The sequence below is a fragment of the Rhipicephalus microplus genome, chromosome 6 (assembly GCF_043290135.1).
Source record: "Rhipicephalus microplus isolate Deutch F79 chromosome 6, USDA_Rmic, whole genome shotgun sequence".
Taxonomy (NCBI): Eukaryota; Metazoa; Arthropoda; class Arachnida; order Ixodida; family Ixodidae; genus Rhipicephalus; species Rhipicephalus microplus.
The window spans coordinates 106,195,882-106,220,954 of NC_134705.1; the positions used below are offsets into that span (position 1 = coordinate 106,195,882).

Here is a 25,073-nt window from a genome sequence, read left to right on the forward strand (position 1 = left end):
GCAAACGCAGCCTCAGCATAATAATAATTTGCTGCAATTCCAAAACATTTCTTGTGGTCTTTAACGCGGTATTAAATAACCTTAAACGCCTTTCCATTTGGAAGTCAATACATTCTTCAAATATATGTTTGATGATCATGTATGCCTAAAACCAATAAAAAAAGGACACATGCACAGCCTTAAACCACTCGTTTATTGAAACAAAAATAACACCTAAAGCAATAGTTAGGGATTGCAGACAATCAATGTTAACGTCATCAGCGATCTTCATAAGTGATTAGAAATCTAATGCGTTTGCGTATATTAGAGAGAGGGGGGCGTGTAATTTTTCAGACTGAAGACAGTTAGGCCTGAGCTAAAGCACTCTAGCCAGCGTCTCTGCACACGGTAAAAATATACCTTATTGACGACCCTTGCTATTGCTTGCTAACCTAATTTAACCAGTTTCGCAAACAGGTATTTGATTCGCCTCCGTCAGCGGACCCTTTGTACTCAGCTATGAGCACTTTGGTGCGACTTTTTGCTCTATATTTCACCACATTGTGGCTCGCAATGTTAGTGGGAAAGTCGACATGCCGTGAAGGAAAAGTAAGTAGGCCTATATGAATTCACAAACTATAAAGCGCTGAGACTTTTGACGTATGTTTAAGCACTCAGTTTGACAAATAAGCTACTTTTCTCCAAACAGTTTGCAGAAATTGTATCGCCGAGTGAAACCTATATATTTTTGAAGCCAAATACCGCTATGCCACAAAGATTGGGCTACAACAATTGTTCTGATGTGAACATAGTGGGAAAATTCAGTTGGGCCAATTTTAGACACAAATTACACGTCTTTGTTTTCATAGCCTCGTTAATTCGATATACTAGGAGATTCGTTTAGCACACGTGAGAAATACCCGCATTCACAACACGTATTTACCAAATCATACAAGTGTATTAAAGAAAACTAGGATTGCTCGGAGTTCATCGGGAAATTCAATGTGATGGCTTCTACACATAGAGAGGATCACTAGAGTTCATGTATAGAAAACTGAGAGGCCATCGTAGACGTGAGCCCATCAGAATTCTAATCAGCGGAGTGCTAACCAATTTATGAGCGTTCTGGAATGAAGCAAGAAATGGCTGCTTGGACAGTGAGTGGTTCATACAGCCTCAACATCACAGCAGGCGAACTAGTGTACGTGTGACGAGCCTTCGCCACAAGTGCGACGACGAAGAAGTTGCGCTTCAGCTGCTGCGCAAGTTCAAGCCGAGTACGATAGAGGAAGGTTGTGGAGCTTACAGTCATTTATTTGGAAACTACTATAAAATATTATATGTGGGGTGGCAAACGACTCATGTGAATGCACTATCGTTGACCCGGATGTCAAACGCGAACGTTGAACCTGCTCAGGCTTTTATCAATTCACAGAATTTCATGACCACTATGATTTCTTCAGTAAACGTGGCAAAGGATAATTCCGATTGATCGAAGAAACTAAGCTGAGCAGCAGTGGTTGGTAGTATTGAGCTGTAGCAGTATATATATGCTATATTAAAGGTACTTTTGAGTATGCGTATTGTTGCATGGAAACACATTTGCAAAATGTATTTTAATCTAATTACTCCAATATTTTACAAAGTATCGACTATACCACAATACAGTGGCGCACGCGGGTGTCAAGTATTCTTTTTTCCGGAAATATGCAATTTTTAGAAAAGAAGACACTTTATCTTCAACCTAAGCAAACATGCTGCATCAATGAGAGACACAGTGACACCGGCGAAGCATTTTACACATGCACATATTGTCTCTTTTTGTAAACAATAGTCGCCACCGACGGTGCAATTGCGGAACAAGCATTACTCTCTGCTAAGAAAAATTTTGTTCCTCAAGGTAAGAATTACGTCCCTAATTGTTTTCCTGTGGAGACCCATTTCTTGAGCCCAAGAATTGTGTGTTAAGGCTGAACCAATGCTGGCTAAACGGAAGTCCATTTGGGGAGCTCTTCTGCCTTTAAAACAATTAGCTCTGCAACTTTCTGTCTAAGAGACTCTGTCTAAGAGACCTTCAGTGTTGAATATATGCATTCTTTTTCTCAATGTGGGACATTTAGCTTGTGATTCAAGTGGTATTGACTTCCAAGTTTTAGTGCGTTGAAGCAATAAGCACACCGACATCCTGCACCTGAAAAATGTCAGCCGCGCACTTGCAATTTCGGGATACCTTTACTTTGTTTGCCATATTTGTGAAATGAAAATGGGGGCATTGTAATAAAAAAGCTTTCCCTGGACGGCTCGACTAGTCTACAACCTTTCATATATGGTCATGAGGAAGTTTTATATATACTATAATGTAAATGCAAGATCAAAAGCGGTATCAGCGTCTGTACAAAAGCAGCAAGAGCTGGCCGGGTGTACGGGCAGCGTCGCAGCAACAACAAGGCCGTCTTAGCTCGTGTCTCGTGCCAACGTGTCGATGTCGCTTCAGTAGTGGGCATTCCTCTTCACTACACTTCGTCCCCCGTCGGAAAAGGAGCCGTCCTGGCGACTCACGGTGAAGAGAGTACGAGCGGATCGTAATAAGGTTTCAACCGCTGTACGTGAACAGTTTAACGACCCCGAAAGCGCTGGTCTGTGGATGGCGTAACGGGTTCGACGATGTAGTTAACAGGTGAAGTCTGCGACACAATGCGGTAGGGTACCTGGTATTTTGAAACAAGCTTCGAGGAAAGTTCTGTAGACACAGCGGGCACCCAAAGCCACACAAGAGTGTCCGGAACAAAGTTAGAGTACGGCTGGTTATCGTCACGCCGAGATTTTTGTCTCCATTGGTCGACAGTTGTAAATGACTGGGCGAACTTACGGCATTCCTCGGCACAGCGGGCAGCTTCAGAGATAGGCGTAGACTCTGAGGAATCTGGGTGGTAGGGTAGAATGGTATCTAGTGTGGTGGAAGGGTCTCGGCCATATAACGGGAAACTTGCGAAAAGCCCTTAGTTGCCTGTGGAGCAGTGTTATTACGTCACAAACGAGAGAAGGAGGTCCCAACTGGAGTGGTCTGAGGCAACATACTTTGATATCATGTCCCCTAGGGTACGGTTGAATCTTTCCGTCAAGCCATTTGTCTGCGGATGGTAGGCGGTGGTAGTCCGGTGAATGATACGGCATTCGACAAGGAGTGCGTTGACGACTTCAGAGAGGAATACACGTCCTCTATCGCTGAGAAGTTCACGCGGTGCGCCGTGACGGAGAATGAAGTTCCGCAGGAGAAAAGAGGATACGTCGCGTGCTGTAGCAACAGGCAAAGCGGCTGTTTCTGCGTATCGCGTCAAATAGTCGACAGCGACCACAATCCAACGGTTTCCGGAAGCCGTGAATGAAAGAGGCCCGTACAGATCGATCGCATTGCGGTCAAAAGGCCTGGCTGGGCAAGAATTGGCTGGATTGGACCAGGGGTATGATGAGGCAGAGCTTTCCGTCGTTGGCACTGCGGGCATTACTGAATGTGCTTGCGCAAAAAGGTGTACATGCTTCGCCAATAAAACCGGGAGAAAAGCCGAGCGTATGTTTTGAAGATGCCCGCATGTGCGCACTGAGGGTCAGCGTGGAAAGCTGAACATATTGCAGCACGAAGATGGCGTGGAATGACGAGTAACCACTTTCAGCCGTCGGACTTGTAGTTCCTGCAATAAAGGAGGCCATCGCAGACCTCAAAGTGAGCCGCTTGACGGCGCAACGTTCGAGAAGATCGAGAAGTCGACGGGTCCGAAATGAATCGCAGAAGAGTGCTGATCCAGTCATCCTTACGTTGCTCAGAGGCCATGTCGCAGTTTTCTGGGAACGCAACCATTTCGTCCACGGCATATAGACATGCAAAGCTTTCGGAGGACACAAGTGAACGTGATAGGACGTCGGCATCAGTGTGACGTCGACCAGACCTGTAGACAACACGCATGTCGAACTCTTGCAACCGCAAAGCCCAGCGAGCTAAACGGCCGGAGGAGTATTTCAATGTGGATAACCAGCAAAGCGCATGGTGATCGTTGAATACGTGGAAGGGGTGACCATATAGGTATGGTTTAAATTTACCTAGAGCCCATATAGTTGCCAGACACTCCTTGTCTGTCACAGAATAGTCCTTTTCCGCTTTGGTGAGGGTACGGCTTGCGTATGCGACTACGTACTCCTCGAATCCCGATTTGCGCTGCGCGAGCACCGCACCGAGTCCAACAATGCTGGCATCGGTGTGTACCTCAGTCGGAGCAGTCAGGTCAAAGTGACGCAAGATTGGCGGCGAGGTTAAGAGGCGGCGCAACTTTTTGAAAGCATTGTCACAGGCGGGTGACCAAGCGTAACTTTTCGAGTCACTGCGCAGAAGTTCTGTCAAGGGGGCGCTGAGCATCGCAAATTTCCGAATAAAGCGGCGGAAATAGGAGCAGAGGCCAAGAAAGCTGCACAGATCCTTCAGAGACGCAGGTTTAGGAAACTATGCAACTGCCCGAAGCTTGGTGGTGTCAGGAAGAATACCGTGTTTAGAGACAACATGGCCGAGGATGGTGAGCTGATTTGCGCCGAAGCCGCATTTCTTCAGGTTGAGCTGAAGGCCGGCGTCAGTTAGGCACTGCAGTACTTCATCTATCCTGCGGAGATGCGTTAGAAAATTTGGTGAAAATATAACTACGTCATCCAAGTAGCACAAGCATGTTTTCCACTTCATGCAACGCAAAAGATTATCCATCATCCGCTCAAATGTTGCGGGCGCGTTGCAAAGACCAAAAGGCATGACACAGAATTCGTTAAGGCCATCAGGTGTGAAGGCCGTCTTAGGCTGATCTTCAGGTGCCAGAGGGACTTTCTAGTGCCACTCCGTAGGTCAATAGAAGAGAAGTACTCCGCACCTTTGAGGCAGTCAAGGGCATCGTCGATTCTCGGTAAGGGATAAACGTCTTTTCGGGTAATTTTGTTAAGACGACGGTAGTCAACACAGAAGCGAATTGACCCGTCCTTCTTCTTAACGAGAACCACTGGAGATGCCCAAGGGCTATTCGAAGGCTGGACGACTCCACGCTTGAGCATGTCAGCTACTTGGTCATCAATAACCTGGCGCTCGGCTGCGGACACGCGATAGGGTCTTTGACGCAATGGCGCATTGGTACCCGTATTGATGCTGTGACACAGAGTGGACGTGCGGCCGAGGGGAGTATGCTGGCAGTCAAAGGAAGAACGGAACTTCTCCAGCAGTCGTAGAAGCGGAGCACGTTGCGAAGTGATTAACGTGTCGGCGATGGAGCTGCTGAGTACGTCAGGCCTAGTAGTCTGCGGCGAAGAGGCACAAGTTATTCCGGCGACTTCGTGTTTGGCGGAAGGACCAGTCGACATGTCAAAAATTGCAGAAGGGTCGAGACTGTAAACCCACCCGACGCACTTACCCAGATGTAAATTTACAGGACATCACAAGAGGTTCGAGATGAGCAGTCTGCTGACGCCATCATGAAGTTCTAGAAGGGCATAAGGTAGCGGCGAACACTTGCGGCGAACGAAAAGGGCAGATGGCGTGAAAAGGGCACTTGACTCAGCGAGCGAGTTGCAAGATTCCATGGTAAGGGCGAAAGAGTGCGTCGGTATGATGACGTCTTCAGCAACAAATAGTTTGTCCTCGGTTTCAAGAGCATCATTTAACGGGTCGTCGCCGAACACTTAAAATTCTACCTCAGCGCGAGAGCAGTCGATGACGGCCTTGTTAGTGAAGAGAAAGTTCCAACCCAAAGTGAGGTCATGGGAGCAGGAATCCAAAACTAGTAATTCAACGACATAGATGAGGCCATCAATAGCGATGCGAGCAGTACAGGCCGCGGCTGACGTGACGCGCTCTGCGCTGGATGTATGAAGTGATATACTTGCTACTGGCGTCATAACTTTTTTGAGCAAGCGGCAGAGTCTGGCACTGATCACTGAAACTGCGGCACCAGTGTTGACAAGAGCGAGTGTAGCGACGCCGTCCACATATACGTCGAGAACATTCGTTGGGGAAGAGAGAGGCCTTGGTCTTTTCGCGGGCGACGCAGTTACTGCCTCTGAAACTGCGGCAATCAGTTTTCCCGCTCCGGCGATGAAGGACGACGACGCATCGGGGATGGCGAGCGGCGTCGAGGTGATGACGAGCGATGGTTAACAGAAGGCGGTGGTCAGCGTATGATGACATCTGTTCAGGAGGCTGAGATCTCGTGAACGAAGGGCGCGATGGCACATAAGGGGCAGGTTCGAAGCTCTGGTGGCAGCTCTGGCGGTAGACAGGGACGCGTCGATGGCAGTATCGCGCTATGTGGCCAGGTAAACCACAGGCAAAGCATATGGGCCGATTGTCCACTAATCTGGGGGGACCTTGGCTGAGCGAACCGAGCAGTAGTAGGTCGCAGTGGCACGGCTGATGGCAGTGAGGAAAAAATCTGAAGAGGTGGTCGAGCGGCCACGTCAGTATAGCTTAGAGGTGCATTTACCTCGGCACAGGCAACGGGGGTCGGCAACGTTGAAGCGTCACGGGCAGATGGAAGAGCCACGCAAACTTGCTCCTGGATGGCCTGGCGAAGATTTGCTGGAAGAGGTGACTTTGGTTGGCCGACTGTCAATAGCAGCGATAGCTGACAAGCAAATTCAGCACGAAGAAACTCCTTGATCTGCAATAGCAGGGACTCATGGTCAGATGTGGTGGTTAGGCTTGAGAGTGTGTCATCCACGACGTTAGGGCGTCGCGTGAGAAGACGCTGTCGTCGGAGCTCGTCGAAACTCTGACACAACTCGATGAGCTCAGAGACGGTGACAGGGTTCTTCGAGAGCAGCATTTGAAAGGCGTCGTCGGAAATGCCTTTCATGATGTGTCGTACCTTGTCAGTTTCAACCATCATCGGGTCGACACGCCGGCAGAGGTCGAGGATGTCCTCAATGTAGCTAGTGAATGTTTCGCCAGTTTGTTGGAACCGGCTTCATGGACGTTGTTCTGCGCGAAGTATGCACACACCAGGGCGTCCAAAAACATCTGCGATGCAGGCTTTGAAGGTCGTCCAGGTGGGGATATCCGCCTCGTGGTTTCTGTACCACAGCTTGGCAACATCCGTTAAATAAAACATCACGGTACCAAGCTTTGTGGGATCCTCCCATTTGTTAGTAGCGCTGGCTCTTTCATAAGATTCCAGCCAATCCTCAATGTCTTTCTCGTCGGTGCCGCTGAAGATGTCGGGTTCTCGCAAGAGCTGGGCACCGGGACAGCTCCTGCGTGGCGAAGCCGGTGGGGGTGTGAACACAGCGTCGTCAAGCATGACGGATGGCAGCTTTCGACTACGCAGTTCCAGGACTGGGGAAGACCGCAGCACCTCCACCAAAATATAATGTATATGCAAGGTCAAAAGCGGTATCAGCGTCTGTACAAAAGCAGCAAGAGCTGGCCGGGTGTACGGGCATCGTCGCAGCAACAAACAGGCAGTCTTAGCTCGTGTCTCGCGTCAACGTGTCGATGTCGCTTCAATAGTGGGCATTCCTCTTCACTACAATACGTACAGGTACGTACTCTAGAGCGTTCATATTGTCACGGGGTCGTGACGTGGCCGAAGACAGGAGACTTCGCGTTGGGATTTAACTGTTTATTTGTGCGAACCTGTGCCCGGTAAACGGAAAGTCCAATTACAGCAGTAGTCTCGCACAGATAGCAGTCTCGGACTGATAGCGGCAAATGTAGCGTCGGCCTTCGATCAACAACTGACAAGCGGCGGAGCGCGTCGGCATTCATACTCTTGCTGCCAAATGTTCTAGCGTTATCGCTGGCGGTGGCGTAGATTCCAGAACAATCTGTACCGTTCGCACAGTGGGCGTGATCTTATCGAAACGATCTACTACAGTCCGGAACCTTCTCGAAAACTGCAGGCGCGGTTTGCGCTGAGAATCGTGTGGTGTTTTGAGATGATAACGAAAAATTGGGAAATGGAACGTGGCATTGCTCTCCTCTGAAAAAAGGCATCGTCCCGATGCTTTACCTAAAGACGAAGGTACAATAATAATGAAAGAAGGTAAAATAAGTAAATTACGATACAACAATAATACAAAAAACGCTGTTTCAGTTTGTTAACGCGCATGAAACGGCTTGAGGCGCGCGACATGGACGACTTCAGGTCGCGATCGGCGTCGTTGAGAGTTCGTGATGCCATCGGGGACAACCTCGTAATTAAGTGGGCCGAGACGTCGAACCACCCTGTACGGTCCGAAGTACCGTCGCAGAAGCTTTTCAGTTAGTCCACGTCGGCGTATCGGCGTCCACACCCAAACACGTTCACCGGGCTGGTATTCCACGAAGCGTCGTCGAAGGTTGTAACGGTGGCTGTCAGTCGTCTGTTGATTCTTGATACGGAGACGCGCAAGTTGTCGAGCTTCTTCGGCGCGTTGAAGGTACTCGCTCACATCGAGGTCTTCTTTGTCGGTGACGTTGGGTAACATGGCATCGAGCGTCGTTGCCGGGCTCCTTCCGTAGACAAATTTGTATAGAGATATCTGCGTCATCTCCTGCACCGCCGTGTTGTATGCGAAGGTTACATACGAAAGAATGGCGTCCCACGTCTTGTGTTCGACATCGACGTACGTTTACAGCATGTCGGCGATCGTCTTGTTAAGCCGCTCGGTGAGGCCGTTGGTCTGTGGGTGGTACGCTGTCGTCCGGCGGTGGTTTGTTTGGCTGTATGCCAAGATCGCTTGAGTTAAGTCGGCAGTGAATGCCGTTACTCTGTCGGTGATAAGGACCTCCGGGGCGCCGTGACGTAGGGCGATATTTTCGACGAAGAACTTAGCTACCCCGGATGCACTGCCTTTTGGCAGGGCTTTTGTCTCGGAGTCGCGGGTGAGGTAGTCGGTAGCTACCACGATCCACTTGTTTCCGAAAGCCGACGTCGGGAACGACCCCAGTAGGTCCATACCAATCTGCTGGAAAGGTCGGCAAGGTGGATCAATTGGCTGCAGAAGTCCCGCTGGCCTTGTCGGCGGTGTCTTGCGTCGCTGACAGTCCCGGCATGTCCTCACATAAGAAGTGACGTCGGTGGTAAGACGTGGCCAGTAGTACCTTTCTTGTATCCTCGCGAGCGTGCGAGAAACACCGAGGTGCCCTGCCGTCGGATCGTCGTGCAGGGCCTGCAGGAGTTCTGGTCGCAGAGCTGAAGGCACCACAAGGAGGTACTTAGCTCGAAGCGGTGAAAAGTTTTTTTTTGTAGAAGACCGTTTCGTACAAAGAACGACACAAGTGCGCGCTTGAATACTTTCGGGACTTCGGCGGTCCTGCCTTCGAGGTATTCTATTAGAGCCTTAAGTTCCGGGTCGGCCCGCTGTCGTTCAGCGAAGTCGTCGGTAGTTATCGTTCCCAAGAAGTAGTCGTCATCCGGGTCGTCGGGTAGTGGTTGGTCGACAGGCGCACGAGAGAGACAGTCGGCGTCGGAGTGTTGTTTGCCGGACTTGTAAATGACAGCAATGTCATATTCTTGAAGTCTCAGGCTCCATCGTGCGAGGCGACGTGAAGGGTCCTTCAAAGTGGCAAGGCACCACAAGGCGTGGTGGTCGCTCACAATTTTGAAGGACCTGGCGTAGAGGTAGGGGCGAAATTTCTACGTAGCCCAGATGATGGCGAGGCACTCCTTTTCTGTTGTGGAATAATTTGCTTCTGCTTTGTATAGCGATCGGCTGGCGTAACTAATAACCCTTTCACGTCCGTCAGTCCTATGCACAAAAACGGCGCCAAGACCTACGCTGCTTGCGTCAATATGTATTTCTGTCACGGCAAATTCGTCGAAATAGGCAAGTAACGGAGGCGTCTGGAGGCGATGTTTAAGCTCTTGGAAAGCGTGTTCCTGTGGCGTTTCTCACTTGAACTCCGCGTCGGTCTTGGTAAGGTAAGTGAGAGGATCGGCGATGTTTTTCACGAACCGCCTATATTAGGCGCGCAGGCCCATAAATCGGCGTACGGCTTTCTTGTCAGTGAGCGGCGGGAAGTCGGCAATGGTGGCTATTTTCCGTGGATCGGGATGAACTCCAGACTTGCTGATAACGTGCCCCAGAAACAAGAGCTCCTCATACGCAAATCTGCACTTTTCTGGCTTCAGTGTGAGTCCGGAAGTCTTGATGGCTTGAAGTACACCTTCAAGGCGCCGAAGATGCGCGTCGAAACTCGAGGAAAACACGACGACGTCGTCCAAGTACACAAGGCAAGTCTACCACTTCAATCCTGCCAGTACTGTATCCATAACGCGTTAAAAGTTGCAGGCGCTGAGCAAAGGCTGAAGAGTATCACCCTAAACTCGAAGAGGCCGTCCGGTGTTATAAACGCCGTCTTCTCTCGGTCTCTTTCGTCGACTTCGATTTGCCAATAGCTAGTCTTGAGGTCCATGGACGAAAAGTACTTGGCGTTATGGAGCCGATCAAGTGCGTCGTCTATCCGTGGGAGAGGACACACGTTCTTCCATGTGATTTTGTTCAGGCGGCGATAATCGACGCAGAAACGTAGGGTCCCATACTTTTTCTTCACTAACACCACGGGGGATGCCCATGGACTCTTGGACGGCTTGATAATGTCATCCCGCCACATTTCATCAACTTGTCTCTTCATGGCCTCACGTTCTCGCGTCGAAACCCTGTACGGACTCTGACGGAGTGGTCTGGTATTTTCTTCGGTTATGATGCGATGTTTCGTGATTGGGGTCTGCCGAATTTTCGATGACGACGAAAAGCAATCTTCGTATTGCAGGAGCAGGGCCTTGAGCTGTTCTTGCTTATCGTTTGGAAGTCTGGGATTGACGTCAAAAGCTATGGAAGGGGCTTGGTTCCTCTGAGCAGGTTCCGCAGAATCGGCGAGGGCGAAAGCAGTGGTGGCTTCGACAATTTCTTCGATGTATGCGACCATTGTTCCTTTGTTCACATGTATGTACTCATTGCTGAAATTCATGAGCATAACCGTTGCTTTGCCTCCCCGCAGCTCTGCAATTCTTCTTGCAACGCAAATATTTCGGGTGACCAACACATGCTGACTGCCTTCAATGACGTCTTTCAAGACAGGTGATTTAGGAGCGCCGACTGAAATAATGACGCTTGAGCGAGGCGGATTGGTGACTTGTTCTTCCAGCACATTTAAGGCATGGTGTCCTGACGGCGTGCGCGGCGGTAGTGCTTCTTTTGTGGATAACGTTATCGACTTTGTTTTTAGGTTGATGACAGCACCATGGAGGCATAAGAAGTCCATGCCAAGGATGACATCTCTCGAGCAACGCTGTAGGACTACGAAGTCTGTAGGATAAATACGGCCGTTAATGGTGACTCTCGCTGTGCAGATTCCTGCAGGCGTTACGAGATGACCTCCGGCTGTGCGGATTTCAGAGCCTTTCCAAGCTCTCCTAACTTTCTTCAACTTCGCGGCGAACGACACACTGATGACAGAATAGTCGGCTCCAGTATCGACGAGAGCGGTCACACTGTGGCCGTCGATTAGAACGTCGAGGTCACTAGTTCGCCGTCTCACACTACAGTTAGGGCGTGGGGTCGTGTCACGGCTTCGTCAGCTTGTTCCGCTGCTCCCATGTTGCGTCGTCAGGCATCTTTCGGTAAGTGAGCTTTCGCCGTCAGGGCTTTGCCTGGTTGGCGTTGTGTTCGGAAAGCTCCGTCGCGGTGTCGTCGGAGGAGGAGGATCTTCCGTATTCTGTCGCAAAGCAACCGCACCTCCACCGGTTGCTGCCCTTAGTTTCCCAAATACGGGCTAGGCTAGGAGACCGGCCCCGCATTGGGCCAGAGTACTGCCGGTGGTGCGGTGATGTGTGGCGGCTGGGCGACGGCGAACGCGAAGGGCTTCGTGGTGTCCACCGAGTTCCTGTCAGGTAGTCGGCGATGTCACGTGGTCGTTCTCCTGGCTGTGGACGCGGTGCATTGACGGCGAAGCCACGCAGTCCCATTTGTCGGTACTGGCAACGGCGGAATGTTTGTCCGGCCTCGCCGCAGTGGTAGCAGAGCGGGCGATGGTCACGGGTGCGCCAGACGTCAGTCTTCATCGGTGCATTGGGCTTGGTGGGCCGCTGGCGAACGGTATGACGTGGGTGAGGGTGGTGGCGACGGTGACGTCTGTCGACAAAAGTGCGATGGGGCGGCGTGTTGGCGTGGACGGGGAGGAGCGTTGTGGCGCAGTGCAGCGGCGTAGCTCATAGCTTCCGGCTCGGGCAGTGGTGCGTGGGGAATTTGAAGCGATTGCCGAACTTCTCGCACAATGTCGGCAATTGAATCCACGTGAGGCTGCTCCGAAGGCAACCGCTTGCGCAGCTCTTCCCGCACGATCGCTCGGATCGTTTCACGCAGGTCTCCGGAGTAACTGGCTTGAGCAGCAGCGCAGTTTGCAGTCAGGCGACGATTATACTGTCTGTTGCGCATGTCCAGGGTCTTTTCGATAGTGGTCGCTTCGGCTACAAATTCTTGGACGGTTTTCGGTGGGTTTCTCATCATTCCCGCGAAGAGCTCCTGTTTGGCCCCTTGCATGAGGAAACGAACTTTTTTCTCCTCAGGCATGTCTGGGTCAGCGTCGCGGAATAGTCGGGTCATTTCTTCTATGAAAATGGCGACATTTTCATTTTGTAGCTGAGCCCGGGTCTCTAATAAAGCAGCGGCCCTGTCTTTGCGAGCGACGCTCGCGAACGTTTGCAGGAATGTGCCGCAGAAAACATCCCACGTTCGGAGCGTGGACTCCCGATTTTCGAGCCAGGTCCTTGTGGTGTCTTCCAAATAGAACACATGACGCCTTTTTTCGTCATTGTACCAGTGGTTGAAGGCGGCCACACGGTCATATGTTTCTAGCCAGGACTCCGGGTCTTCGAACGATGACCCATGGAAAATTGGTGGTTCCCTGGGTTGATTCATGACCATCGTAGGCTGGGACGCTGCGGTTGTCATTGTCGCTGCAGTCGCTGTCATGGCCTTGGTCATCCGCGCATTGTCTTGTAGAATCCCATACTCCGGTGTGGCCCTTGCTGTCGGAGGCTTGTTCGCTGCTCCTGGTTGGCGTCGGTGTCTTCTCCGCGTCGTAGGATGGGTTCACGGCTTGAAGGGGACGTCCGGTACATGAACGAAGCAGCACCTCCACCAGATGTCACGGGGTCGTGACGTGGCCGAAGACAAGAGACTTCATGTTGGGATTTACCTCTTTATTTGGGCGAACCCGTGCCCGGTAAACGGAAAGTCCAAGTACAGCAGCAGTCTTAAACAGATAGCAGTCTCGGACTGATAGTGGCGAACGGAGCGTCGGCCTTCGATCAACAACTGACAAGCGGCGGAGCGCGTCGGCATTTATACTCTTGCTGCCAAATGTTCTAGCGTTATCGCTGGCGGTGGCGTAGATTCCAGAACAATCTGTACCGTTCGCACAGTGGGCGTGATGTTATCGAAATGATCTACTACAGTCCGGAACCTTCTCGAAAACTGCAGGCGCGGTTTGCGCTGAGAATCGTGTGGTGGTTTGGGACGATAACAAAAACTTGGGAAATGGAACGTGGCATTATGATTTTACAAACACAAAGCCACTCACACACACGCATATTTACATACAGGGGTGCACTGCTGCTTCAACATATTTTCACACACTTTCATGTCGAAAGGTAATAAAATCGATGATGTGCAAACATTGCAGCATAAATCTATGAAGAAACCACCTACATTCATTTCAAGTTTTTTGGAGGAGGCTGTAAGAAATGAAACTGTATCGATTTATAGCTTTTAGTAAGTAGGCATTTTACTATGTAGGCATCGTTTATTCATGTCTTTGTTTTCCGTGGTTTGAAGGTGGTGTTGGGATCTGGTACCATAACTTGGAGCTTTTCTTTGAAGTTGAACAAAACAAACAAGTTGTTCATGTTCCAATTGTAATCTCGTTCATAAATATGACTATAATGACATAGGAACAGATTGTGTGCAGAACTAACTTCCTATTTCTTAAAGTTACTCTCGATGCTGTGTAGAAAGCGTTCTAAGTGTGCTGCAGATAATTCTTTTTGTAACAGGAAAACACATTCTGGATTGGTGTGTATTGTGTTACCCAAACTGTTTGACAATAAATGAAGGTGATTTAAACACTGAAATATATAGTTAAAGTTCACTACTTGTGAAATGAATGTAGCGTAAACGGTCTACTACACCAGTTTTTTGCTTCCTTTAGTTGTATAGTAAATAACATGATTATCTCATGACGTTCTAGTGGAAGAAATGACACCCGAACGTTTGAAAATCTCGGTAATTTCAATACTTCAGAAGATAAAATAATGTCTTGATGAGCAGATATGAGCTTATTCTGTGGCCTTAATATCACACAAAATATAATTCTAAAGAGCAAGTTATGACAATATTCTCGATGTAATTGTACCTGTCGTTATCGTGATAGTCAAACACGTTGTGCACTATCTGGCACCTGGCAACCCTTACAACATTATTAAAATATAGCCTCTACATCAGACAAAGGAATCGAGACAGCGTAGAATGCAGCAGCTTCTCAGTATTGAGGAGCTCTCGAAAGGAAATCAAACATGACTGGAGGGTCGAATGCGGCTTCCTATGAGAAACCTGTCCACAGCCTTGGATTGAATTTTTATGCGTAAATTGGCTGCCGCAGTATGTGCAGAAGATGTTTATAGTGTCGTCGACAGATTCCCTTGGCCGAGTAGAAAAAAATTGGCGACGAAGTTACAGAGTACAGTTCCTTGTTACTACCTGCTATCGAGAGATAACGTGACCCGTCACTGTTTGCACCGATCCGCGACAATTTTTTGGACCAGTGACTTAAAAGGGGCCCTGAAAATACTTTTAAGACATTGTCAAAAAGCGCTACCGATCGATAGCAAAGGCTTCCGGGAACAAGCGAGCCTAATAATAAAGCGGAGCACGCGGCCTGGAATGCAGAGTAAATTGTCTGAATCATTTAAAACTGATTTCTATTCTCTCGAGACATGACAGAAGACGCTCATAAATTACGTGTGGAAGGCCATCTATCAGTCATTGGCTCATTTGGTCACTTCACGAATGCTTTTTACAGGAACTGCCGTAAGAGGCCACGACTTGTTCACGCATGCGCGCGCTATCACGCGAAAAAAGCCTTGTATTCGATAAAAAAATGGCAGTGGCTTAGCTCAGCTATTCCAGGATATACGTAGCGTTAGCGAAGGTTCAGCTGATTATTCTTAGCTTTCCAGTGTGTCTAGGATTAGCTTGATTATAATGCTTACTGCTGCTGAAATGAAACTCGTATATTTCTTTTGCCGGGCAACTACTTTGGGATCCAATGAGTTAAGCTTCTCCGCTCTAATGCACTGTTGAGCAGCATTTGCACTCTCCTTCTCCATGGCTATACCACAGTGGCAAACGCCTGTCAGAGGCGCTATCAAGCGGCTCCAGTGCAGTGTCAGATGGTGACTGCACAGGGAAGGCGCGCGCGTCGGCGTCTATATGTCTACTAAGGCTATGACGGCACTCCTTGGAAAGCGCACACCGGCGGCGGCGAGTCTCGCGTGGCCGTGGCCGAGTGCGAGGGAGGTGCTGGCTCCGGTGCGTGACACCACTGATCATCTGCGCAGCACATCGAATCGCGCGCACACCGGCTCGGAGCCACGCGCGGTGACGGCGGAGTATCATTGCGCATGCGCAGACCACTGCCACGCAAAATTGGCTCAGCGAGGCCAGTGTAGCTAATTCTACAAAAAATAGTGCTCAAGCTCAGGAGGTGCGCGTGACGTATTTTCTTTGCCCCTGCTATCCCTCCTTGCTTAGCCTCCAGCGCTTTCGCTTGGATGATAGGAAAGAGAATGCGATTGCAGAGTGCTATAATTTTTTGTAACTCTACACGTACTGGTCGAATTCTTGACATTTTGCGGCATTGTGTTTGTGACGCAATAGGCTCTTTTCGTGAATAAATTTCATAGTTACCTTTAAGTGTTTAGGGACATCTTTAAAGCTAACAGGAAGCCCCACAGCAATATGGTCAAGTTGATTCCTGAACTAACCTTACTCGAAGCAGACCGCTGAGGCGCTGCGCCAACACACTCACACAACAACCAAACGAAATAGCCCTTTCTTGTTCTCAACATTTGCTGGTACCACCACCGGCACGGAGCGCTTGCTTATGCATGCCCTCGGTCGTCTAAATTCACGGAAAGTATGAGGGGCTGTGCACTGATGGCCGCCTATATTAATTCGTATGTGATATACAGGAGGGTATTCCACGTCCAAAAACACACCATTATTCTCTTGTATCTGACTGACACAGGTGCTAAAACGTGTTTTGTTCCTCATGTGCTAGAGGACCATACACGAAGCCACACGGCACCAGTTGTTCTAAAGGTAAAACGTCAGTGACATATACCTACGAGCAAAAGTCTGTTATGCTTGGCATTTGTAAAACACGCGAACTTCAATTAAATTCGTTAATGCCGATGAGCTTGTACCAACAATCATAGCTAATTTCTATGTACTTTAAATTTCTTGAGCTTTCGCACAAACATCTCGTCGATTGTGAGACCAACCACACAATTCAAAGCGTTCAATCAAGTTTCCCCATTGCGCATCTCCTTCAGGTTAATATTAAAGCCTCCCCATTAGATGCAGCGATAGCTTAGTGGTTAGATTATCTACCTCGCATGCAAGAGGTCCGTGGTTCAAACCCGATGCCGCGCAGTTCCCAACCAGATTAAAAGAGTCCACGTGGTGATGAAACTGCATTTAGAGGCACGGAGTGTGGCCTTACCGGTGACCACCGCCGGTAACGCACTCCCTCACCAGAAAAAGATTGGCCAACTTGGGGCAGTAGGTGGCCACTACCTTCTACAGTGATACGTCCATAAACTGACGGCCCTCAGTCTCCAGTTGCTGCGAAGCAACTGACCATGGCGGCGGTCAGATCTGCAACGAACCAGAGGGTACTAAGAATCTCTGGATCTAGACAGGCCGCCATTGGAACCTGAACATGACAACGTTTAATGCTAGAACTTTATCTAGTGAGGTGTCTAGCTGTTTTATTCGAGGAGCTAGAGGGCGATCAATGAGATGTGATGGGGCTCAGTGAGGTTAGGAGGACAGATGAGGCCTATACAGTGCTAAAGAATGGGCACTTCATTTGCTATCGGGGCTTGGCTGACAGAAGAGAACTGGGAGTGGGCCTCTTTATGGTCACAAACGTAGCTGGCATTATTGAGGAATACTATAGCATTAATGAAAGGGTGGTAGTTATCGTAATTAAACAAAATAGGAGATACAAGATAAAGGTAGTGAAGGCTTATGCGCCTACGTCCAGCCATGATGACGCGTCAGTTACAAGCGTGTATGAAGACGTAGAATCAGCAATGAGTAGGGCAATAAGACAATATATTATACTCATGGGAGACTTTAGTACAAAAATAGGGAAGGAACAGGCTGAATACCAGGCAGTACGAGATTATGGCATCGGTACTAGGAATGCGAGACAAGGGCTACTAGTGGAAATCGCCGAATGCAATTATTTACGGATTTCGAATACCTTCTACCAAAAATGAGGGAACCATAAGTGGAGGGTACTACAACGAGAGAGCCTTAAGATCGAAACAGGCTTTATACTTAGTGCGCCCCCCCCCCCCGGCATCGTGCAGGATGTGCAAGTGCTTGGCAAGGTACGATTCACCTAGACTTGAAGAAATAATGACAGAATCTGATACGCAAGAAGCCAATCAATGAGCTATCACTGAGAGACTGAACTCTTTCGTCTCGAGAGTACGGGGCCGTCTGATGTCCATCGTTTTATACAAGCATGTCCGTGGAGCTCCTGATTGCTAGCCTGGATGTCCTCTCTAAGGTGCGCCGTCTACTTTTCGAAAGAAAGCTGCTCATTACTTTCAGACCTGATATCTCTGACCTGATATCTCTGCTCCTGATAGACCTGATATCTCTGCTCATTACTTTCAGACCTGATCTCAGAAAACTTTCGTTATTTTGTTCTTCTAGCTTGGACGGCAGTGGTCAGGAGGTAGTGGTCGCTATCAAAGTACACGTTGAAGTGAGACTAGTCGACTTGCTTCATGGTTCGGGCACACACATCTTTCTCTGCGCAGACCCGCGGAGAAAGATGCGTGCCAGTCTCGGAAGTGATAAGGTGTAGAACGCAAAGCGACAGGCAGGTGCCACCACCATGTCGTCGTAGCAAAGCGTTCGAAACACTTAAATTTTTGAGCATCGCGTTGCACTTTCAGCGCAGAGCGATCAATGCTACAGTCCTCAGAGTTACTTGTGTGTGCCTCTTTTAGTATAAAGGCAGACATACAAAACATAGGCGTGTTGTCATGGCCCCTCAGAGATGCGCAATATGTGCTTTTTAATTGACAATCGCACAACTATGGACGCTAAACCTCGAGTAATAATCGTGAGTGCTGCAGATAGGGTTGGCCGTTTGGTGCCGTTTGAGGTATCGGTGAAGGCAGACAAACAGACAAATGTACAGATAGGCAGACCAACGTTTTTATCGTTGAAGATCCCCAAGAAAGACTATCGTCTTTAAAAATAGACGTATTGAGGTCCCAGTGGGTCTTGAACACTGGTTCGCTGCGTGCCAGCCCAGTATTCTACCTCTGAGCCACACCGGTGCTTGTGACTTGTTTGCAAACTTGCCCTAGGTAGACTTGATGTGGGGCAAAAAATCGCGGTAATACAACTTTAAAGTGTTTTAGAACAGCGGAATACGTACCGGTCGCGTCGCTCAATGCTCCGACTTACTGCAACAGCTTGTTCTTGATCACCTCATAAATGTGGCGCATACCCACTTCAGGTATAGCGCCTCATCGTCATCAGCCACTGCACGAACAATGGGCACAAAATTCCCTGCACGTGTTTAGTGGATGGCGAAGGATAACATAGCGAATGCCGGCCAGCTACCCAGAAATAATTATCAAAAACTTGTAGTGGGCACGAAGCAAGTTTGCTTGCAACAGTTACCCAGTAAGTGTTTAGAAACTGCACTGAAAGGCCGCTCTTCTGGCTTTTGGTGTGACTGTGCTGTGTCTTTGCGCAGGCCAGGCCTTTTTTTTCGCTTTTACATCACATACACATTTAACCACTCGTTATATGATTCTTGTCATCATTGTCTGTTATTTATGAATAATATTGAACAAAGTGAGTGCATTATATTATATTAGGGATGTCGGAAAAGAGGTGAGAGTAATACAGATTGATATCAACCAAGCGAGGGGCAAAGGAGGCAAAGGAGAATGCAGGAGGAGGCAAAATTAACCATAGCATAGCCTGCGTAGTTTATTATAGAAATGTGTCATAAAATGAAGTGAGGATGATCAGCAGGGACACGAGGTGCGATAGAGTAAATTGTGTAGCCTTGTATAGTATTGCAAGGTGGAAGAGGCATTGTGAGGGAAGAGCAGGAGGGATATGATAGGCAGAGATGTTAACAAGTCTAAAACGACCACTATGCATCTACCCTACATTGGGGCCAAGGATGAGGAAGTTGGGAAGAAGGATAGCGAGATAGGAGAGAACGCATGCTCCAAATCGCAATTCACAGTCATCATAACACTATTAGTCTATCACCGCCGGTCGGAATTTCTTATCTTCTATAAAGCTAAGGACTGCTTTTATCGCCTTCACTCGTTATGGCCTCTCTGCATGACACTCCTGAATGGCGTCCGCTGTCATCGGTGTACGATCTATGTGAGCTAACGGGGCTGGAAGTGATTTCATTTGAGTATTGTAGCCAGGGCAGTCGCCGAGGATTTGTTGTAGCGTCTTCTAGCGGCCACAGTTGTGGCATACAGGATTTTCAGCCATTTCAATATGAATTGAAAACGAGCCTTTGCAAGGGCGTTGAACCGCAAGAGGGTGGTACTGGTACAGTTCCGCAAGGGGCTATGAATAAATCGAGATAAATACTAGAGGGAAGGTGACGTATACTACAGGAAACACGGGGTTTCAGAGAGTAAGGGGGGTGAGAGTTAATAGAAGAGGAAGGCAAAGCGCATGTGTGCACTGTTGATGAACCTTTCTTATCCTGCCATGGGTGTCAGACTTGCGGCGTATTTGAAACGGCAAAGGGCTGCCAATCATAAACGCCACCCTCGCTGAACTTTGGGTGAATTACTACCAAGCACTTTTTGCAGCTTTTAGGCTTAATGAAACAGTATTGGGCTCAAGTTAGAAGGCTGGTTGTCCGCGAAATTTCTTCCTGCCGTTGCACATCGTGTGTCGTTGCATATCAGCCATTGCAAACTACGGAGGCAAAAAACGCAGCTGCCGCGCCATGTATGCCAGCCCCGGGTTCTGAGTACAAGCAAAAAATGTCCCGCGCTTAAACCGTGTATGCCTCACCCAAGTTTGCGCGTATGTTTGGCGCTTGCATTTTCGAATTCTCGCACGGTAGTTAACAGGCTGTGCTTTCTCTCTTTTTTGTCCACGCCAGAAAAACCCCTACGGTAAAGAAAGGCTTGATTATTCTCCTGAGATCAACCGATTTCGTGGGTTTGCGTGCTTTCGATCACAAGTGTACAAAGAAAAAGTGACAATATTAGGAATGAAAAAACGGCGACACAAAAAACTACACACTGCGTAAATATCTTTGGGTGCTGAAAACGTACTTGCATTATGGTACGCATTTTGTACCATTCTGACGAATTTTAATTCACGCTAAAATGCTAAATCACAGCTAAAACACCCATTTTGGATTCCTTTGAATTTTCGGGCTATGTGGCTGTGGAATTCAATTGCTTGAACCATTGCAATTGATGTTTTTACAGCAAATCTTACTTCAGAGCTACTACTTTTCATTAAAAAGGAGACCTTTATCAACAAACACTTTTTCATACCTTGTATGCTTATATACTTCTCAATCATGATTGTTATTCTGTTGTTCATGCAGCAGTCGCTACTATCAATATTGAGGATGATGAGGCCTCGTCCAGGTGAGGTAAGTTCTCTTCTAATGCACTGAAATTATTGAGAATTGTTTTTGTAGGTGAGATAGCAGACGCCTCAAAACGCTTACGCTTATGCTTCTGGCCCGTGAATTGCATATATATTTATTCTATAAGTTGTTACATTGTCTTCATAAGTAGCTTTGTAAGCTTTCTCGTGGACTTTAGGTACACCATGGCTCTGCACATTCTGCTGCCACCGTGTCGTAGACCGACACTTTTTACCGTTTTTCCGCTCTACAAACGAAGGCGTGGAAATGAAGAAGAAAAGCAAACCAGTCTCCGAGTACACAGTGTTGAACGAGCAATACAGTGACTTGGTATTCAGACCCTCAGCAACACGCTTCACCGCTGCATCTCTCAGGCGTACCGAAAATTGGTGAACGCTTGTCCTGAGCATTGAGTGTCACGATGCTGTCACCAGCATGCCAGTGGCTCTAGTAGATTAGAAGCTTTCCCTGTTTTTAAAATTTGGTTCATCCAGGTGGGAGCTAAATTCGCCGCAACACCACACCGACACCACTAAGTACCACCAAGTTGAGGCAAGTATTCCGTCTGCACAGGAAGTGAGGTGTGTGAAATTCTGCTTGCCTCACAAGAAAAAGATGCGTACGAGTGCTAAAAGAAGCACTAATTGGCCTGCTACGTGAGGCTGAAGTGAGTGACCGCTCACCAAGCCAACTGTTTAGCGAGATGCAGCAACTACCGGGCAGTACAGCAAGCCTCGACAGAGCTAATTCGCCAGAGAATGTCCGCGACCATGTGGGTAGGTGTCATGGCTTTCGAAGAGATGGACGTGAATAGCTGAACTAGCTGACTGACTTATGGCTGTCACCTCACCAGCAGTTGACACAGCGCTTCCAAAGCCCCGCTTTCTGCAGTCTTGCTGCGGTTTCAGGCCTAATTTTTTTATCTCACTAACACCATTGCGGCACTGAAGTAAGGTTGAAGCAAACAACACGGTGTTGTGCTGCAGAACAACAGCAACAGGTGGGCTGGTACAACTGTACGTTCAGTGGCACTTCAAGAAACTGTGTTCCAGTGTGCGCGAAATTGGGGAACGCAATGAGCAAGCACTAAGGGCAACAGGTGGTATCGGCTCAGAGAAAAGTACGCGTATATCTTATTCCTGACTGATTGCAGGGAAGGCACCCTCTTTTCGTCGATACTGGCGCAGACATGAGCATGCTGTGGACGTCGCTTGAGATCGCACAGGCTCGAGCTCGTCGTCTGTGCAAGCGGTAAATAAGGCGACAATACCGACGTACGAGCACCTCTCTTTTGCGCTTGATCTGTGCTTCAAGACAACATTCAGGTGGTTATTTGTCATACCCGATGCAATATTTGCTATCCTGAAAGCGGACTTCTAGCATCTCTTTGGAATGCTTGTTTGGGTACGCGACCGGCGTATACAGAACACCCTATCATAATCAAAAGTGTGGCAAAAGCCACCTAAGCGTCCTCTTCTCAGCCCTACGCTCGTGATACCTACGGGAACCGCGTGTTTTACAGCTAATCTTTGAAATTCCTACCGAGCTCACGCGACCACCACGGAACCGTGTTGTCGCGAAGCACAATGCCATTCACCATACTTTCACTACAGGAACCCCGGTTCACAATCGCCTAAGCCACCTGTTCACCAAAAAAAAGGAAAGTAGCACGACAACACTTTGATCACATGCTCGAGCTCAGTATAATCCAACCATCTGCTAACGTGGTTGCCTGGGCGAGTTGGTACGACATTATTCACTTAAAAAAACAGCGCCAATAACGAGGGACAAGAGAAAGAAGGAGACAGACAGGGGCACTGACTTACAACAAGATTTATTTGCTAGAACCGCACAATATATACTTGGTCAGTATCTGACAAAGAAAGAGAAAAATACAAAACAAACAAAACAGAATCCACCTAACAACCACGTAGTCATCTCCACATTGCACCATGAACAACACGTGTGTGAACGTTCTGAAGGAAATCTATTTCTTTTAGTGATAGCGCAATCGAAGGCCTGCTGACACATGCACTGCCCAGCCTTTCTATTTCTGAAGCCTCATAAATTTCACGGATCATCTGGTCCAGATGACGCCTAATAACGGTACCAAGCTGAAAATCAGGGACACAACCGCAGTCTGGGCAATGAATGCCGAGATGGCCCGAAACTGTAGAGGAGACATTGTGAGCGTGCTCTTTCAGCCGCTCATTTAAACACCTGCCTGTTTGGCCGATGTACCACTTGCCGCAGGACAGGGGTAGAGAGTACACTACCCCTTCAATGCATGGAACGTACTTCTTCCGATGTTTGATTTTGCAGCCTCGCTCACCCCTCGAACCGGGATTCACGGCCCTGCACCACCTAGCCAGTTTTTCTGGGGCAGAAAAAACCAGGTCTACGTCGCACCTGCTGGCCACTTTTTTGAGATTGTGGGTGGCGCCGTGGATATAGGGAATAACGACGAAGTTTCGTTTCTCCCGTCCCTTATCTTTTGTACAGGTTTGAGCATTATTTTCTGGGCTCGTTCTGATTTCTCGGAGTAGACACTCAGCAACGGCGGTCAAAACGTACATCGGGAAACCAGCTTCTGTAAGGCGTTTAGTTTGCTGATTAAAGCTGGACTGAATGGTGTGACAGCAGGACTTTCGCAGAGCGTTTGTGTAGCAAGTTTTTGCAATAGCGCGGTTCACCACTTTCGAATGTGCTGAACCAAAAGGGAGGATTGGCTTGTTAGCGCGTGGCTCATAGGCCCAACACACGTGGCAAGGACTCAATGTTAACATCGAATCTAGGAAACTGATGGTTCCTCTGCCCGGAACTTCATGTGTTATAACAAGCGGAGAAAGGCACTTACTGAAAATTTCTAAAATACTAGTCAAAGGCGAACCGTCTGACGAGGTTCCAGCTTGAAACAACACAAGAAAATCTTCAACATAGCGGAACACTCTTTTAACAGAAGTGGATCCCAAGCAATTCTGAATGGCACGATCACGGCTGGCTAAAAACAAATCACTCAAAATGGGCGCAAGGCATGATCCTATGCACACCCCTTGACGTTGCAAGTAGATATGATCGTCCCATTCTGCAAATGTCGACCTCAGGTAATACTCTAGCAGTTCCATAAAACCTTCAACAGATATGCCTACTGCATTCTGATAATTGACTACGCCAAAACTGTCAATGCACCCGCGAATGCAAGCTAGAAGCTCACTGTGTGGCAATGAGTAGTACAGATCTTTATTATGTATAGAGCATACCTCGTAGCCATAAAATTTGTTATCTTTCAGCACAGAAATCACATCATCAGAACTTTTAGCTAGGAATGGGTCGTCTATGCTTAATAACATCAGTTTACCCTGAAGAAATTGTGCCAGTATTTTTTGCCACGAGTTGGCCTCCGATACTATAACACGGAAAGGACAGTTGACTTTGTGCGTCTTCGCGTTAAAGAAAATTTCCATGCTAAGGTTTTTCTCGCCATCTATCTTTTTTGCCCAACCATCAACTTCAGCTCGTACCGTCATTAGGCGTCATCGGGACCAGATGATCCGTGAAATTTATAAGGCTTCAGAAATAGAAAGGCTGGGCAGTGCTTGTGTCAAGCAGGCCTTCGATTGCGCTATCACTAAAAGAAATAGATTTCCTTCGGAACGTTCACACACGTGTTGTTCATGGTGCAATGTGGAGATGACTACGTGGTTGTTAGGTGAATTCTGTTTTGTTTGCTTTGTATTTTTCTGTTTTTTTTTGTCAGATACTCCCCAAGTATATATTGTGCGGTTCTAGCAAATAAATCTTGTTGTAAGTCAGTGCCGCTGTCTGTATCCTTCTTTCTCTTGTCCCTCGTTATTGGCGCTGTTTTTTCAAGTGAGCCAACCATCTGCTCGCCCTTGGGCATCCCTACTACATATGATGACCTTGTCTACTACCAACAGGAAATCAAGCACCACAATTTTCTAGTTCATCGGCGATCTTTTTGATATATCTCCACTATTTTAAGTGTGATTATTATTTTTGAAACTGATGTAACCAGTGCTTGCCCAGAGGAGCGAAAACAGTCAGAGTAACTTTTAATTACGTTAATTAAATTTCGGTAGCGTGTTATTACATAAGGAGAGCA

At 48.2% G+C, this 25,073-nt stretch overlaps 1 protein-coding gene across 4 annotated transcripts in view; it reads left to right on the forward strand.

Moving 5' to 3' along the window:
* Window positions 1–307: 307 nt before the first annotated feature.
* The window catches only part of LOC142765410 (uncharacterized), a 56,246-nt gene continuing 31,480 nt past the window's right edge, over window positions 308–25,073 (forward strand). The window contains exons 1-3 of one of the 4 annotated variants that reach the window (XM_075866385.1): window positions 308–387; window positions 457–588; window positions 20,906–20,953. In XM_075866385.1, the coding sequence (XP_075722500.1) occupies window positions 499–588; window positions 20,906–20,953 (138 nt within the window). In that variant the 5' untranslated portion in view covers window positions 308–387; window positions 457–498. Of the gene's footprint in view, window positions 388–444; window positions 589–20,905; window positions 20,954–25,073 lie in introns of all 4 variants that reach the window. The other 3 variants (XM_075866384.1, XM_075866386.1, XM_075866387.1) reach the window with 3 other exon arrangements.